The sequence below is a fragment of the Solea solea genome, chromosome 9 (genome assembly GCF_958295425.1).
Source record: "Solea solea chromosome 9, fSolSol10.1, whole genome shotgun sequence".
Classification (NCBI taxonomy): domain Eukaryota; kingdom Metazoa; phylum Chordata; class Actinopteri; order Pleuronectiformes; family Soleidae; genus Solea; species Solea solea.
Window position 1 is genome coordinate 10,202,654 of NC_081142.1, and position 15,212 is coordinate 10,217,865.

Sequence of the window (15,212 nt, forward strand, 5' to 3'; positions counted from 1 at the left end):
TATGAATGAGGCATCGTACTCCCCGTTCTACTTTCACCATCCTGGCAGGGAGGAATCCAATACTTGATATGATTAGGACCAATTTCCTGGCTCAATGTGATTAGGAGCGCACTAACCTTGTGGTACCGTACTTGAGAGTCATATCATTAACGTGATTTACTTGGGCAGGAAGAACATAGATTCAAAAAAATATCATTAAAAAAGCAATAAAGCAATTCATTAAAATTAGCAGTTGGGAGCTTTGAAAAAAATATAGGGGCCGAAATTGGAGCCGAGTTATTACAAGTTAAATGATAATTGTTTTTCCAATGCGATGTTGCTTTCAAAGCTGTTCAAAAGTTCTTCACAGAAACAATGAGATTAAACTTTCAGCGGTGTTCAGGCTAACAAGTGTGTTTTGCTTTTAATTAAGAACAAGTTCCCACGAATACCCACAAATTGTAGTGTGATAGAGGCTAAACTTGCGTTCTAAGTGTGCATGCGTGTGTGCAAGACATACAAATTTAGGGTCATTTCTTTTGAGTTCTCATTAGTGCAGTGTGTGTGAGGATGTGTGTGTCGGTCAACAGCATGAAGTAGACACAAGCTGAGTTTACAAAGCAGCACCAAGCCAAGCGGTGTCTCCTCTGTCTGTCAACCACCAGTGAGCACAGGAGCTCTGAATTATCATTCATCCCCTTCACCTGGACAGAGCCGCAGATCTCTCTGGTGTTTGGAACATGAGTGTGTGAGTGTGTTTGTGTCAGAGGATGAACTATAGTGACTGGTCCTCCTAAAGCCTGACAGTGAACAGTAACAAGGTGGTATTTCTAAGGGTGGATGGATTTTGGGTTCAACAGAACAAACATAAAAACATACACACTTTGATTCACTAAGGGAGTGTAGCAGAGACAAAACAACATCATACTGAAAATGTAAGGCATGAACATAAGGCACGAAAACATTAAGTTGCAGTGTAGACTCACTGCTCTATTTTCACAGGACATTTTTCCCTAGTATATATTATGCCATACTAGGACTAACGTGTCAAAGTATAAAGTATTATGGTATGGTATGCAGAAATCAGGAGAATCAACAAATGCTCATTGTCCCCAGAAATGTGTCTCCATCCATGGGTCAATAGTTACAGCAACATGCACTGATAAACCGACATTTATCTTTTTCTTTGTATAGACCATATACATTTTCCCTTATATGGAAGTAATCTTCTGTATATACAGGTCGTATACAGGTAGGAGGCACTGGTTCCCATTGTGATAAGGAATGATTGCGTATGTTTGTGTTTAAAGGCATGGCAGCATGTTTTCACAGAACAGTAATAACACCTAACACCACAGCCCTTTGTTCCACATGTTCTATGTTTATTGTGTTTGGGTCCTGAATGTCGCAGGAATGAAACAAGGCTCAAGTGATTCTGATGTCTTTCTTTGGTGCCATGGTAACAATGATGGAGACAGTTCCGCATGGTTTTGTGTTTTCACATAATAGTACAGACAACATTGCAATCCTACAGTGAAACACAAAGCCACTCCTGCGACCATCGAGGGACTTCATGCTTTGACAAACATTACCACGCATCCTGAAAGAGGCCTAACCAAATCTGCAACCAGACCTGCTGGCTACATTAAAACAAATGCTTCTGAGATTAACAAGGCATCAATTTAAGTGACTGTGCATACAATTGATTCTCATAAAAACATTAACAAGAAATTCCAGTAATCTTCTTACAAACGGCTGCAGCTTCTGCCGGGGGGAACAATGAGCTGCTCTCTGCACGATTGAGCTGCATACTAATCGGGTGATTTTGAGCCCTAATTATCAGATGGCACTTGTCGAGAAGAAGTCATTCAGTTTGCCCTGAGGACAAAATGCAAAACAGAGACAAACTGTTGTTTCTACTGAAACACCACTAAGGGGTGTGATGCTGTAAAATGGCCATTTGTAAGTCAAGAGGATTCCTCTTTAAGTGACTGGGAAGGAAGTCAGAACATACCATCGGACACAAACATGCCGTACAAATGCAACAGACACACAGATCTCAACCCCAACAGAACTGGTGCTTTTGGTTATTATTAATGCACATCGTGAATAGATTAGACACATGTTGAGAGGGATATGAATGATGCATACTCCCTGAGGCCAGCACATCGTAGTAGGGACGGTTAAGAGGAATAATTGAGAATGATGAGCAACAGTCCTGACATGGTGACGCTGATAGAAATGTATAAGACTAGTGCTGGGTATCACTACTGATTTCCTGAATTGCGTGAAATGTGAGTCACAAGGTCCAAGTTTGATTCAATTTAGGTTCTATTTGACATTGATTCATTTAGAGATATTTAAAATTCCATACCATACTATTTGTTTGGTTAGGAAAGAGATTTTCACACAACTCATTCTGCAAATTGTACAAAATTCGGATCACTCTAACTTGGTGCATCATTGAATATATTAACATTTACATTAAAAAAGTAGTTACATTAAGGCACTATCCGTTTTATATGACTACACAGTGCAACTCTACAGTGAAGCTGTGTTTGTAGGATCGGGTTTAAATTATCACAGTCGAAATGTTATGTTATGTTGTTTTGTGGTGACAATGGAAGACACAAACAAACTCAACTGTCCTCTTGAGCACACAGTCACAACACCTAAGTATCTGAAACAAGGTGGAAATGCTAGCTCCACCAGAGTGTGAGACTATAGTCTTGAAAGATTTGTGCAGAGGATGCAGGAAATGGCACATATCAAAAGATATATCTAAGGATTTGAAGTATCAAGATCAATTCGAAAAATCTGTTTGTTTGTTTTTTTAAATCCAGCCCTATCAGTGTAAGTGTGTACTGTAAGTGTGTGCAAGAAAGAGAAAAAGAGAGTAATAAAGAAAAACCCAGTGCCTTATGCTGTTGGTTTGGCTGCCAGTAAGGAGAGGGGACAATAGTTGAACACTCATGAGCATCTGAAGGTAGATTTGTGAGCTTTTCAATCTCACACACTGTTAATAATTCAACATTTAATATAAAAACAGACAGCCTGTCCAGGAGGGAACAATTGCTGTAAATTATTAATATGTTTCTTTCTCCCATCGTGTCCCTGGATTAGAAGATTGTGATATAGTGTAAATAAGAGGAGAAATTATATCTGGACCAATATTTTTCTGCCCCCTGAGAGAAATATCCTCTAACCTCAATTGTATTAAAAATAAATTACCACTAGTTATTGCTGCCATCGTTGGCAAGTATATATGAAAAATGACTTTGAATTCAAATGTATTGAATAAGCAAATGAAAGACCTTGAGTGGACACTCGCCTCCTCACTGTCTCAGTATTTTTCCCACATCTTTTGTGAGTGATAGTAATGTATTGGAGAGGAGACTCCCTGAGGTTTTAGCTTCCTTTACTCCAATTACCACCAATGTCACCTCTCTCCTTTCTCTCATGCTTCCTCCCTCATTTTATCGCTCAAGTTCTCACTCCCCCGGAATCGCCTCTGCCACACTTTTGCCTTTCTCTGAGTCCCTCTCCCTCATTTTGCCCACAACTAAAATGATGATGAAATCTTATCTGTGATATTTCTATTTTGTTAAAGTCAAACTTCACTTCATTATATAGCATGTTGTAAATTAAAAAAAGGTGATGAAGCATTAACAGCATTACTCTACTCTAATGCAAGTGTGAAAACCTAAATGTACAGTGTGTAAGAATTGCTGCCATCTCATGGTGAGAGTGCAGATGGTAACAGACGAAGGACTCGCTACGCTTACCCTACCTCGTTACCCTACCCTTAAATTGAGACCGTACCAAATACAAATATATACCACCGCTGTAACCTACTTTCCACACACAGGCACAACTGCAGATACAATCATACACACTGACACTGACCCCCATGAGACAAAATAAACAGACATGGACATGATGAATGTTATAATATAATAGTAATATTTATGGCTGCACTTAACATATGTACTACTACCTACTACTGTACAATCTGATTCATTTACTTGTGAATGCTCATTAATGTGTACCGTCTAATAATCAAATAAACAAATATATAAAAAGACATCTCCGTCACAGTGCATAGAGCTAATTTAAATAACGGGGGGGGGGGGGGGAAGCTAAAGAAACAAAAGGTGACACTGAAAATATCTTGTTGTGTTATAGAGTTAGGTTTGCATTGTAATAAACACTTTCTCATTTCCCCACATTTACAGAGTTTACAGCAAATATTGCATAATATTATAATAAATAAAACACTGCATAATTCATGTACCTTAAAAGCAGCCCAAGAACAAAAAAAAACCAGAAATACATCAGCATATGGCCCTGCTGTCATCATCTATAGCACACAATCACACCCACACCCCATGTAGCCCGCAGCTCCATATGTGTCTGTGTGCGCGCATGTATGTGAGCGTCTCTACAAACATCCATGTGTGTGTGAGAGAGAGGGCAAGCTCTTTGCAGTAAGAGCGACGGCTTAAGGAAGATAACAACATAAAAACACACACAGCTGAGACAAGGTCACATGTGTTTGATCTGATCCATCCATCCATCCAAACTGTTGACCTTTCATTTTGATGGCGGCACAGGAGCCATATGAGCGTGCATGACATCCAAAATCTATTTTTTCTTCACTTTCAGCCAAACAACACAATCAAACAAAGAAAACTAGTCCGATTCTTCTGTCAGAATAGCCTCGTCTTAATCCATGCTAGATCATAACATGCAGTCAGCTATGACTGATCATCATATCCAAGCAGCAGAGTCTGGCCTGATCCGCTGGCTGACATCCAAAGCTTTTTATTAGGCTTCTCTTTGCAGATTAAAAACAGTAATTTACCTCATATCAGGGGCCGGATTATGGTTTGGAAGCCCTGCTAATGCTAAGCAAATACAGCAAACCCCTGAGATGGCGAAAGCTGATCTCTAATCAACAGAGACAGATCTCATTACATTCACATGCCTCCCATGCTTGAGATTGTTGCGATCACTACATGTGCTCTATGTATGTTCTCTGGTTGTGCACCTGGCATACAGCCAGATCATTAGTGTTGTCTCCGTTTACTAAAGCTCTCCAAGATCACATTAACATTCAAGTTAAGGCTCTGTCCCAGAAACACATTTAAGATAAGTGCCTAACATCGTCTTTGAAGGTGTAGCGTTTACAGTGTCCTCTTCATTTAAGTGACAGCATGTTCAGACCTCATTGATGTCAAGATCTACAACTACAGTGGCCAATGTTCGGGGATGAGTAGCACAGTAACAACAAGTCATTGACTGAAGAACTCAGAACTCTAACAAGACTCCATCACTTCATTTAAATGACTCATCTAAGGCTACATATTCTCCTTTTTCATTTAGAAACATAGAAATTCTACTACAGATACACCTGTCGTCCATACTACACTAGCCAGCAAAAATTAAGAACTTTAAAATTAAACTAAAAATGCTGCTTTCCCAGTTTTAGTTTGAAAACATGGGGCTGCGGTACAGGGGGGCAAAATGGAGACATTTGGAAAGATGGCGCAGTTACCCACATTCTCCTCTTCATTGGTCCTTATCAGCAATAACTCGTCTAATGCTTACTTTCAGTTTCACATCGTCATCGCTCTCAAAACAGAAATCATTGATAGATTTTTCCACCGTTGTTGTTTCTTCTTTGTAATATTTTCTGAAAAAACTGCTTTTTGTTTACACCAACACACTTGTAGGCGTGTTCGTATGGACACAGATTACTGCTGATACCGAGCTGAAACGCTTGACTGGAAGCAGATTATATTTATCTTAACCGCTGTTTAAAAATTAAAACATAGTCGTATGGATGTGGCCCAAGTACCACTCACCTCTCCTTCACCCCTCTCCCCATCGCTGCTTCTACTACTTTCTATTTGCCAGCTTTTCTCAACAGCTCAAATCACTTTACCCCTTTTAGCAAACACTACATTTGCATTGCTGGGAATCATATCCTCCCGGATTGTTATCAAATACCCCAAATCTAAAAATACCTCCTCTTCTGGTGCCACGTCTTCACCTGAACTTCCTGTCCCCTTTTTTCCCTAAAACCACAACATTTATCTCCTTTCTCGATCTCTTTCTCTCGATCATCCCATACGTTTCCCTCTCTCCCCCTCTCCTCTCCCCCTCTTCCCTCTTCTTCTCTACTTCATTCAAGCAAGATCTAATTCACCAATGAATAATGTATGGATGGATAGAAGACTTTCATCTATTAAGGTTCTCTTTCTGTCTGTCTTTCTCTTGTGGGTGGCTGTAGTGCTAATGCAGGGCAACATGTATTGGAGATGAGCCCAGGGACGGCCCACTCAGTCTGTTTGTCTACTATCTGTAAGATTCCTCTTTCTGTTTTGGGTTGGTCACCGAGGTTTATCATTGTTTGTCCAACCTCCTCTTTTTTTTATGTTCTTCATTCCATCAGTGATCATCACATCAAAAAAAGTGAGGACAGCTGGCTGTCATTCTTCATCCCACTCTTTGTTCAATTCTCTATCACCCTTTTCACCGTTCATTACCTCAGGTCAATTAGTCAATGACCTTGGAATACTGATCCTTGGTTTGTATTGACCCTGACCCCCTGCTTCCCTCTGCTCTAATACCCTTAGAAACCTCATCAAAGGACCAATTTCAAAATCCACCTCCATTCGAGATCGGTCTCAATTCATTCTAGGAGCTAAAATCGAGTGGCTTATATGTTTGACTGTGGATGCAACTGTGTGTGCTCAATAAATGTCCTGATTTAAAATTATTTAATAATATTGTGGACTATTAATTTCCAAGGAAGTGCCTCAAGCATCTTTACTTATACCCAGTATACCAGAAATACCAGTGATGATGTGGAGCAGAGCAACAGGCACTGACACGAGCATGTTGTCTAAAACAGCATTTGTCTTCCTAAGACGTTTCAATAAACTCTGCTCACTGCTTTTAAATAATCACTGTTGCTCTATTTTAGGTTTTTAGGTGGTTTCACACTGTCTATGTGCAAGGGGTTACGAGGGTTAAGGACCAAAAAAAAGGAACCATCCCCCACAAAAACCCAGCAATTAGTGCTCGGAAGCCGGCAGCAGCAGCAGCAGCAGCAGCAGCAGCCGATTGTCAAAGAGCACATCAATAATGCAGAGTGGTGGGAGATCCTGGCTGCCACGCTACTGTCCTGCTGAACCCTCCTGCCTGTCTACCTGTCTGTCTGTATATCCTTTTATCTCTCTTCCTTTTTCTTGCTCCTATCACCCTCTGAATACTGGCTTGACTCTTCCTGTCTAAATCTGTCTGTCTTCCTAACCGCTTCCCTGCCAAGCTCCCCTTGGTGTTGTTCATGTATCCTTGAGCTCCAGTGGATAAAGAGACAATGTCTCATTCGTTAATCTCCTGCATAGAAGTATTCAAAGTTGTTCATACTTCTAATACAATACATACAGTCAGATTTTTAATTGTTTCTTTTTTACAGGCATTATCTTAAACACAAGTAAAAAAAAACATAGCTGCATCAGTACTTTTGGAAAACCGACCTGGAAAAAAAAAAGATCAACAATCAATATGGCAGGACGAATACGGACTCCAAGGGGGACGAACAACCATAATAACAGCTGCTGTTCCATCATACACGCCAGCAGAATAACAATCAGCACCGTATTACACAGGCTGGCAGCCTTCAACTAGCCTCTCATCATGTTCGTCAACAACGGCAGACAAAATGGCGGGTAAGCATGTGACGTGGACAACAATAGAAAAGAGCAGAATACATGTAGGTGCCGGATAAAGTGATTTGCGGCTGTGATTCATGCGTCCATTATACAAATCAGGTATGACGGCTAATGCACATGAGAAAAAAGAATATTCATTAAGACGTGGTCGGAGCTAAAAGGAATGCTGACAGAGCAGAAAAGGGTGCCACAGTGTGCAGGTTCACTGTTCTGTTTATTCACTTGTAATCAAAGCTATAAAAGCTGAAAGAGGTGGGACAATTACGCATCAAGGGAAGTGTGGGAGAAAAACAACTGACAGGTTATAGTGGAGAGCAGGGGGCTGTGATGGTACAAATGGAACAGTCATCTTCTGACATTATGGTTGCCATGTTCTGGTTTATGAGAAAAAAGAGAAACAACTATTTCATCCATCCATCCATACGTTTTGTAATGTATTGATAATGTAACTGTGAAGTCGGTATTTAATGGTGGTTTCATACTTTTTATCTGAAGTCTGGGCCACACAAACATGATATGACCTGAAAGTGGCTTTATCATATGCCAGATACATCAGGATGTTTATAATCACCCACATAGACTTACGCAAAGGTACACCAGTATACAGATATGCATACATATGCATTTGTACGTTGAGACTGAAGGTAGACAATCACCCTATTTTAACACGATAAAATACTTCCCTTTATTGAAAAATAAATGAACAATAATAAAAGCCACTCAAGTTTGTACTAAAATACCTTGACATTTCTTCTGGAAAGAGATGATAAAGCAACTCTTCACTCGCGATGAAATACTGCAAGCCTTTTATTTCCTCACTGCCAGCTTTTACAACATTATTGATTTAACTGCATAAAACATGAAAAGCCCTAAAGGGATATGGCCACTGTCGGCCAAGCCACAAGACAATAAGCAAAATAAGGTATGCATTTACTTTAGTTTTTCATGACTGTTTACTGTGTAACAAAGACTTTATAGTGTCATAAAGTGCCTGAGGAATCATCCATTCATAATAGTTTTTCAAGGGGCATCAGATTCATTCATATATATCCGATATCCAGACCTTCTGAGTCAGAGAAAAATCCATTAGCGGGTTCTCTGAGGTTTAGGTCAAACCATCCCCCTCTTTGGACAGTGTGTGTGTGTGTGTGTGTGTGTGTGTGTACATGTATGCATGTGGGTGTGTGTGTAATAGTACACAGACACGAGCCCTGCCCTTATCCGCTGTGTGACTAACAGTGCTGTCGCTAACATCTTCTCACGGCTCCTCCTTGCCCCAGCTCCACACAGATACCATCACAGTAATAGACTGACCATTTACAGAGCAACAAAATGAAATACACAATGAATGACTGACTGAGTGGGTGAATGAATGAAGCAGCACATGAATGACTCTGACTGTAAAAGCTCACCCTCGTGCAAGTAAAGTGCTTTACAATATAAATACAGTCACATATGACATGTACAGCCTGTAAACATGAATTGAAGTGATACACACTCACACACACACAAACACACACAGGTGCCTCATAAAGCTGTGTGTCTATCTGAGCCCATTGTCCTCAGATCTCTGGAATAATCCACAGGGTAATTGAATTAGATTGTGGCATAACTCATTGTAATGGTTGGAACAAGGGGAAGCAGAGAGCCAGTCAGCTGCTGTTGTCTTCCATTGGCTCTTCACATAACAGGGACCAGCATGTTTTAATTATAATTACACAAGGACCAATGGAGGCAAGGAAAGGAGGGAACAGGAACAAAAGATTATTAACAATGAGTGAAGGGTCAGATGAAGAGCAGAGCTATGATAATGTCCATGTGTTGTAGCATGTCTGTGTGCAGCATGCTCTTTAATTAATTAATATACATCCATCTTTTTGAATGTTTAATGTGTCATATAAAATGGTGCTTAAAATAGTGGCTCTTGTGTGGCATATTCCCAAAGCATCCCCACACACTTATTTTAAATGTTGGCCATGCCATAGTCGATCATTCTCATATGCAATTTCCCTGGCACAGGCTTTGAAACGCTGCTCAAGGTTGCGTCTATCCAAAACACAGCTTTATCAGATACAGCGGAGTGCCCAGAGAAAGAGCAGAGTGGGTGAGCAAGAAGTTCTGACCCACTAAACAGTTTCCCTGAGGCAAGAGAAACATCCTCTGAATAACAAAACCCTGCTTTTTGTAATGAATAAGACAGAACAGAGCAAGAGGGGAGAGAGCGATGGAACATGCATTCATGAATCAAATCCTAACAACGACACATTCTGACTGAAAGAGCAGATTAAATATATTAGAAAAACAGTGTAAAATGTAGTTTAAAATATTGAAAGTTCCACCTTTTCTACTGGGAGCATTTGATGGTTTCTGGCTGTTATTTGCAAAAGTGTTGTTTTGGCCCAGTTTAAACCCAGTCAAACCTGAGTCTTATAGTTCTGAAGGAAAAACTACTGCAGAAAGATAGAATTTTATGACAGTTGTTAATCTGGTTTCTCTTATGAAAAGACAATGAACCTCTGCTACAGGCGGGTGTTTTTGACAGGCCTCAGTAATGCTGTTTTCTTTATGACTGCCCTCCTTTTCCCATAAATTCAACAAAGGGAATTTCTATTTTCAACACAGGCTATCCCTCCCTGTTGTGGTGTTTTGGTTCCATTCTGAACTGGGCAAGAAAACTGTGAAAAGGACACAAATCAACGTGACTGAGTGGGGCCATGTTGGAATGTCACACTGATACCAGATTAATGACACAGTATGAATTTATACCGATCGATTGATCCTGTCCGTTTTTATAAAACACACTCACCTATCTTGCCACGAGTAGAGCAGAGGGAAACCAGTGACCTATGACTACAGCTCAAACTTGAGACAGGAAATCATTTATCATCCATGTATGGCCTGACTAAAGTGGCTAACAGCCTCTCGAGACACCTCTCAGAACAGAGACGGCTCATATGTTATCACTGAAAAAGACATGTGCGATACTACAAAGCCTTTTTAAGACTGAGCAACACTTACGGGAAAAAAAAACACGGCATGATTTTTCCACGGTGCCAATTTGCATGTATATACAGTATAAACACTGGAATCACAATTATTTGAAATTGTGAGCGTGTAGTTTTCACACTCACTGCACTGTCCAACATAAAGTCAACATGCTTACTCGTGTTATACATACGTTTACATACGCACGTTTAGTTTGGGCCTGTGCACACACATCGTAACACAAGCATCAAAGACGGGCCACAATCAGAGACTCTTCAGACACACACACACAGACACACATACACACTTTCACTGTCACATATGAAGAGCTGCATGACACCAGATCATGAACTGTATCTCAAGCCTGCAACTGAAGAGAGTTGTTTACTTCCACATACTGGCATCTAAAATAAAAACAAATGGTTTACATTCTTTCTCTCATCACACATCAATTACAGTCTAATGCCAAAGCTTAATTTTAGCCATCAGCCTTCCTTATCAGTGTTGTATTGAGTAGCACCACTCAAACTAAAGTCCAGCTCTAGCCTGTTATGTTGACCACTAGCCAGGCTATTCACTTTCTCTCATTACTAACTTATTCCCTTTACTGTTCTCCTTGCATCTGTCCATAAATCAAAGCAAGAGTAACTTAGACGGAGGGTAATGATTTACTAATTGCTGTCTGGTTGAACCAGAGACTGTGGAGTAGAAGCATGCTAGAAGTGAATTTCTATTTTTAGCATGAAGGGCTGTTATTCTGGGGATGCCCAACCAGGCCACAGGCAAGGGGGCAGTGAGTACAGAGGTATGTTTATGTCGATGGGTGTGTGTGTGTGTGTGTTTGGGGGGGGGGGACGTCTTCTTACCTTCTATGGAAGGAGCTTGGTCCTGGGCAGCATACAGCATTTCCTTGAACGCCTAATAACAAAAAGCAACAGTTGGTGAGAATTTCTGCAACAACCAGCAAACACTGACCCAACAATAACATATTTATACGAGAAACATTTTTTCCTCTATATTAGAATTCATGTCGTTTGCACAAAAATCATAAAAGCATAGAGTGAGCACTCACTGTATGAAGTAAATGTGAATTCAGTTTGAGGGCTAAGAGGACACGAAAAAGTATCGAGAGCTGAAACAATTAATTGATTAATCGATTACTAAATTAATCGACAACTACTTTGAGAATCGATAAATCGTTTCAAAGCTTTTTTCAAGTAAGATTTCCGATTGTTTAAGCTTCTTAAATGTGAGTATTTTCTTCATTTCTTTGCTCTGGATAACAAAGAAATCATTAAAAGAGAATCATTTTGGTTTGTGGACAAAACAAGATATTTGAGAACGGAATTCATTTTCAGGTTTGACGAACACCGTTCAACATTTTTTTAAGGTTTTCTGATATTTTATGGACCAAGCGATTCATCGAGAAAAATAATCAACAGATTAGTTGATTATGAAAATAATTGTTAGCTGCAGCTCTAAAAGTATCAGAACCACATGAGTTTTTTCCCCACATTTGATCCAAAGCTACTAAAGATGACGGTGTAACTAAAGTATATACAGTAGATTTAGTGGGGCCACACGGTTGGTGTAGTGGTTAGCACTCTTGCCTTTGCAGCAAGAAGACCCGGGTTGGAGCAAGCGCCTTTCTGCATGGAATTTGCATGTTTTCTCCGGGTTCTCCGGCTTCCTCCCACAGTCCAACAACATGCAATATGGGGATTAGGTAAATTAATCTCTCTAAATTGACCATAGGTGTGAGAGTGTACAATTGCCCTATGTCAGCTGAGAGTGGCACAGCACCCCCCATGATAAAGCCATAGATGGATGGATGGGTAGTGTAGATAAAATAATATGTGATTAAAGAGACACTACACAATAGTCAGCATCATCTGCTGTGAAAGTAGCACTTAAACCCTCTAATGCCATTTGAGAGCCATCAACTAAATACTTTCTCCATATGTTCACAGCTGTCACCACATTGAGCAACACACAGACTGACTGGTCGTAAAAACACTTGTGTGACAACACTTGTTACAAACAGGTATTGAAATAAATAAAAAGAAATGTATGAAATAAATCTGCTAAACCACATCTGACAGGGTTATTATTGCTTACTGAAATATAGTTTATTAATGACAATATCTCCGATTAAGGAAGTGCAGAGCAACATTAGAAATTGCACACAGCCAGACAAAAATGATTAGACACGACAGGGGATAAACACAGTTGCTGCCAACAGTTCAAAATTCACATGACCTTGATTGTTGTTTGGACTTTTGAAAGGATCTGTGATAGTGTGTTCAAAGCACACATGTTCAATTAAAGTGGCAGACGGGGGGCGGGGGGGCGAAGATGGAGGGAAAGACAAACTGACAGATATGAGGAACAGACAGTTTGACATCAATTTGTGCAATTTTATAAAGCTGCAGTGGTTTCTCTGGGATAAGACTGATCTTGAAGAAAATGTAAACTGACAGATAATTGAGCACTGGTTAATCTGAATGTTTTAGTGCGGAGAAAAGACTGAATCAAAAAAAACTAAAAAACACTGGAACTTAATAGCCCTGCCATAAAAAGAAAAGTCTAATAAACTTTCTCAAGATTGCTTAAGTAATGTATCATTAAATCATTATGTTTACAACAATTACCCTAGAACCTGCTCCATGACTTGACTTCATTTTTCATATGATGCATCACTAAACTCATGTTGTAAAATGTGCAAATAGGATGAACAGTTACAGGGTAACATTTGTCATGAACAGTTGACAACCTGCACGTTTCACTGCTTATCTCTCCCTCTGAACATATTAAACTGTCCACTTTACAGGTTCTACTGGAGAATGCTGTTTTTGTAACATGGCAGTGAGAGCACAGGGTGACTGATTCTGTGTGTGGGCAGAAACCACTCAGAAACTGCTGTGTATTAATAGCAGCCTGGCTTGTTCATACACAGGTTCATCTGCAACGTACGTGCACAAATTAAAACAAGACACTAGATTCTAATCCAAGATGTAAACATTTCATGCGATTGCAGCTATTTGTCTACCTTGTCTGGTAAGAAACCACAGGAGACCTGAGTGTGCACAAAGCGCTGGAGCCCAGCCCAGCCCTAATCTCCAGTGAGTATCTCCCCCCCCCCACACACACACACAACACACTCTACATGTAATTGGTGGGAAACGAACATGCAGATTCTGACAGTGAGGCGTTCTTTAAGATGGAGGAATCACCATGGTGATGGCAGTGACCAGAATTTGAGTCTGCGTGGCTCTCTGGGGAATGGGGATAAACCTTTGGGCTTGGCAATAATCAGAAGTGAAACCTGTAGATAATAACTAAGCCAAGCCTAATGGGTCCATCAGTTACAATGACCAAACATTAATGTGATGATGACACACTCGCTCAGACAAACACACGTGGACCTCAAGTACCAGACTTGTGTCACTTTGTCAGATTGAGGATTACTTCAATCAAGTATCCACTTGATTGAACGTTGTCAATGGAATTCAATCCTTCAATAGCTGAGACATGTTGAGTGGAAACTAAGCGAAATGTTTGCATGCACCATTGGCAAACCCTTCTTTTGGTATACTTGAGATTGTTTTCATAATGGTTGAGGACAGCGTCCATGATTAGTCTGGAGATAGCTCTGGCTCAAATAGAAAAAGCCAGGGGTGGATCACTTGAATCCCTTGCTCTGTATTTAAGTGGATCCCTGCAAGTAGATGAGTAGAGAGGTTGGGAAGAGATGCTGAGGGGAGGGGAGGAGAGGGAGGGAAGCAGAGGGCAGGTCTGGTCGGGGACCAGATGTCCTCCCAGTGGGGGAGGAATGATGAGGTGAGGATGGAAGGAAGGAGGGAGGTATAGAACAGGAAAGGGGGGGGGGGGGGGGTTCTCAGCAGTTGCCATGTTGTCGCATACATATTTTTCAAATTGTAGAACATGCTGATAAATCACACCCTTGCATAATCTATAGCTGATGTGCAATGTTGTTTATTTAATGTACCGTTTCATTAAGGCTGTCTGTCACAAGACAAAGCTCACTGTGCTTGTTAAGACATTTCACCAACATGGCTCGATTAGAGAAATACAAGGCGGTTCACCTTTGAACAAACAGTAATCACTCACTGAAATCACACTGGCACCTGCTTTGAATCTACATTCTGTAATACCACTTTGCGAGTTTGAATTTTAAATGCTCTCCTCCTCCTCTCTGTCTAAGTGAGTAGACTGCATAATGTAAATGTATATAAGTGGCCTTGTTTTCTCACCCACACATAATCACACCTGCACATACCTCCAGTACACACTTAATTGCATGCATTCTACATAATGTAATACAATTTTGTGATGCGTGTTTGCAAGTTTATGTCAAGTCCTTGAACAAAAACAGAAGATACTTTGAGAGGAATCTGGCAGTGAGAGTTTATAGAGTTATATAAAGAGTTAATAAATTGAAAGACAAACCGTCTACATCCTCTGCCCTTCGGCAGAAGCTGCTGG

At 40.3% G+C, this 15,212-nt stretch overlaps 1 protein-coding gene across 1 annotated transcript in view; it reads right to left on the reverse strand.

Moving 5' to 3' along the window:
* The window catches only part of xpr1a (xenotropic and polytropic retrovirus receptor 1a), a 58,019-nt gene that overhangs the window by 39,514 nt on the left and 3,293 nt on the right, over positions 1-15,212 (reverse strand). The window contains exon 2 of the mRNA XM_058638945.1: positions 11,573-11,624. Within this exon, the coding sequence (XP_058494928.1) occupies positions 11,573-11,624 (52 nt within the window). The remainder of the gene's footprint in view (positions 1-11,572; positions 11,625-15,212) is intronic.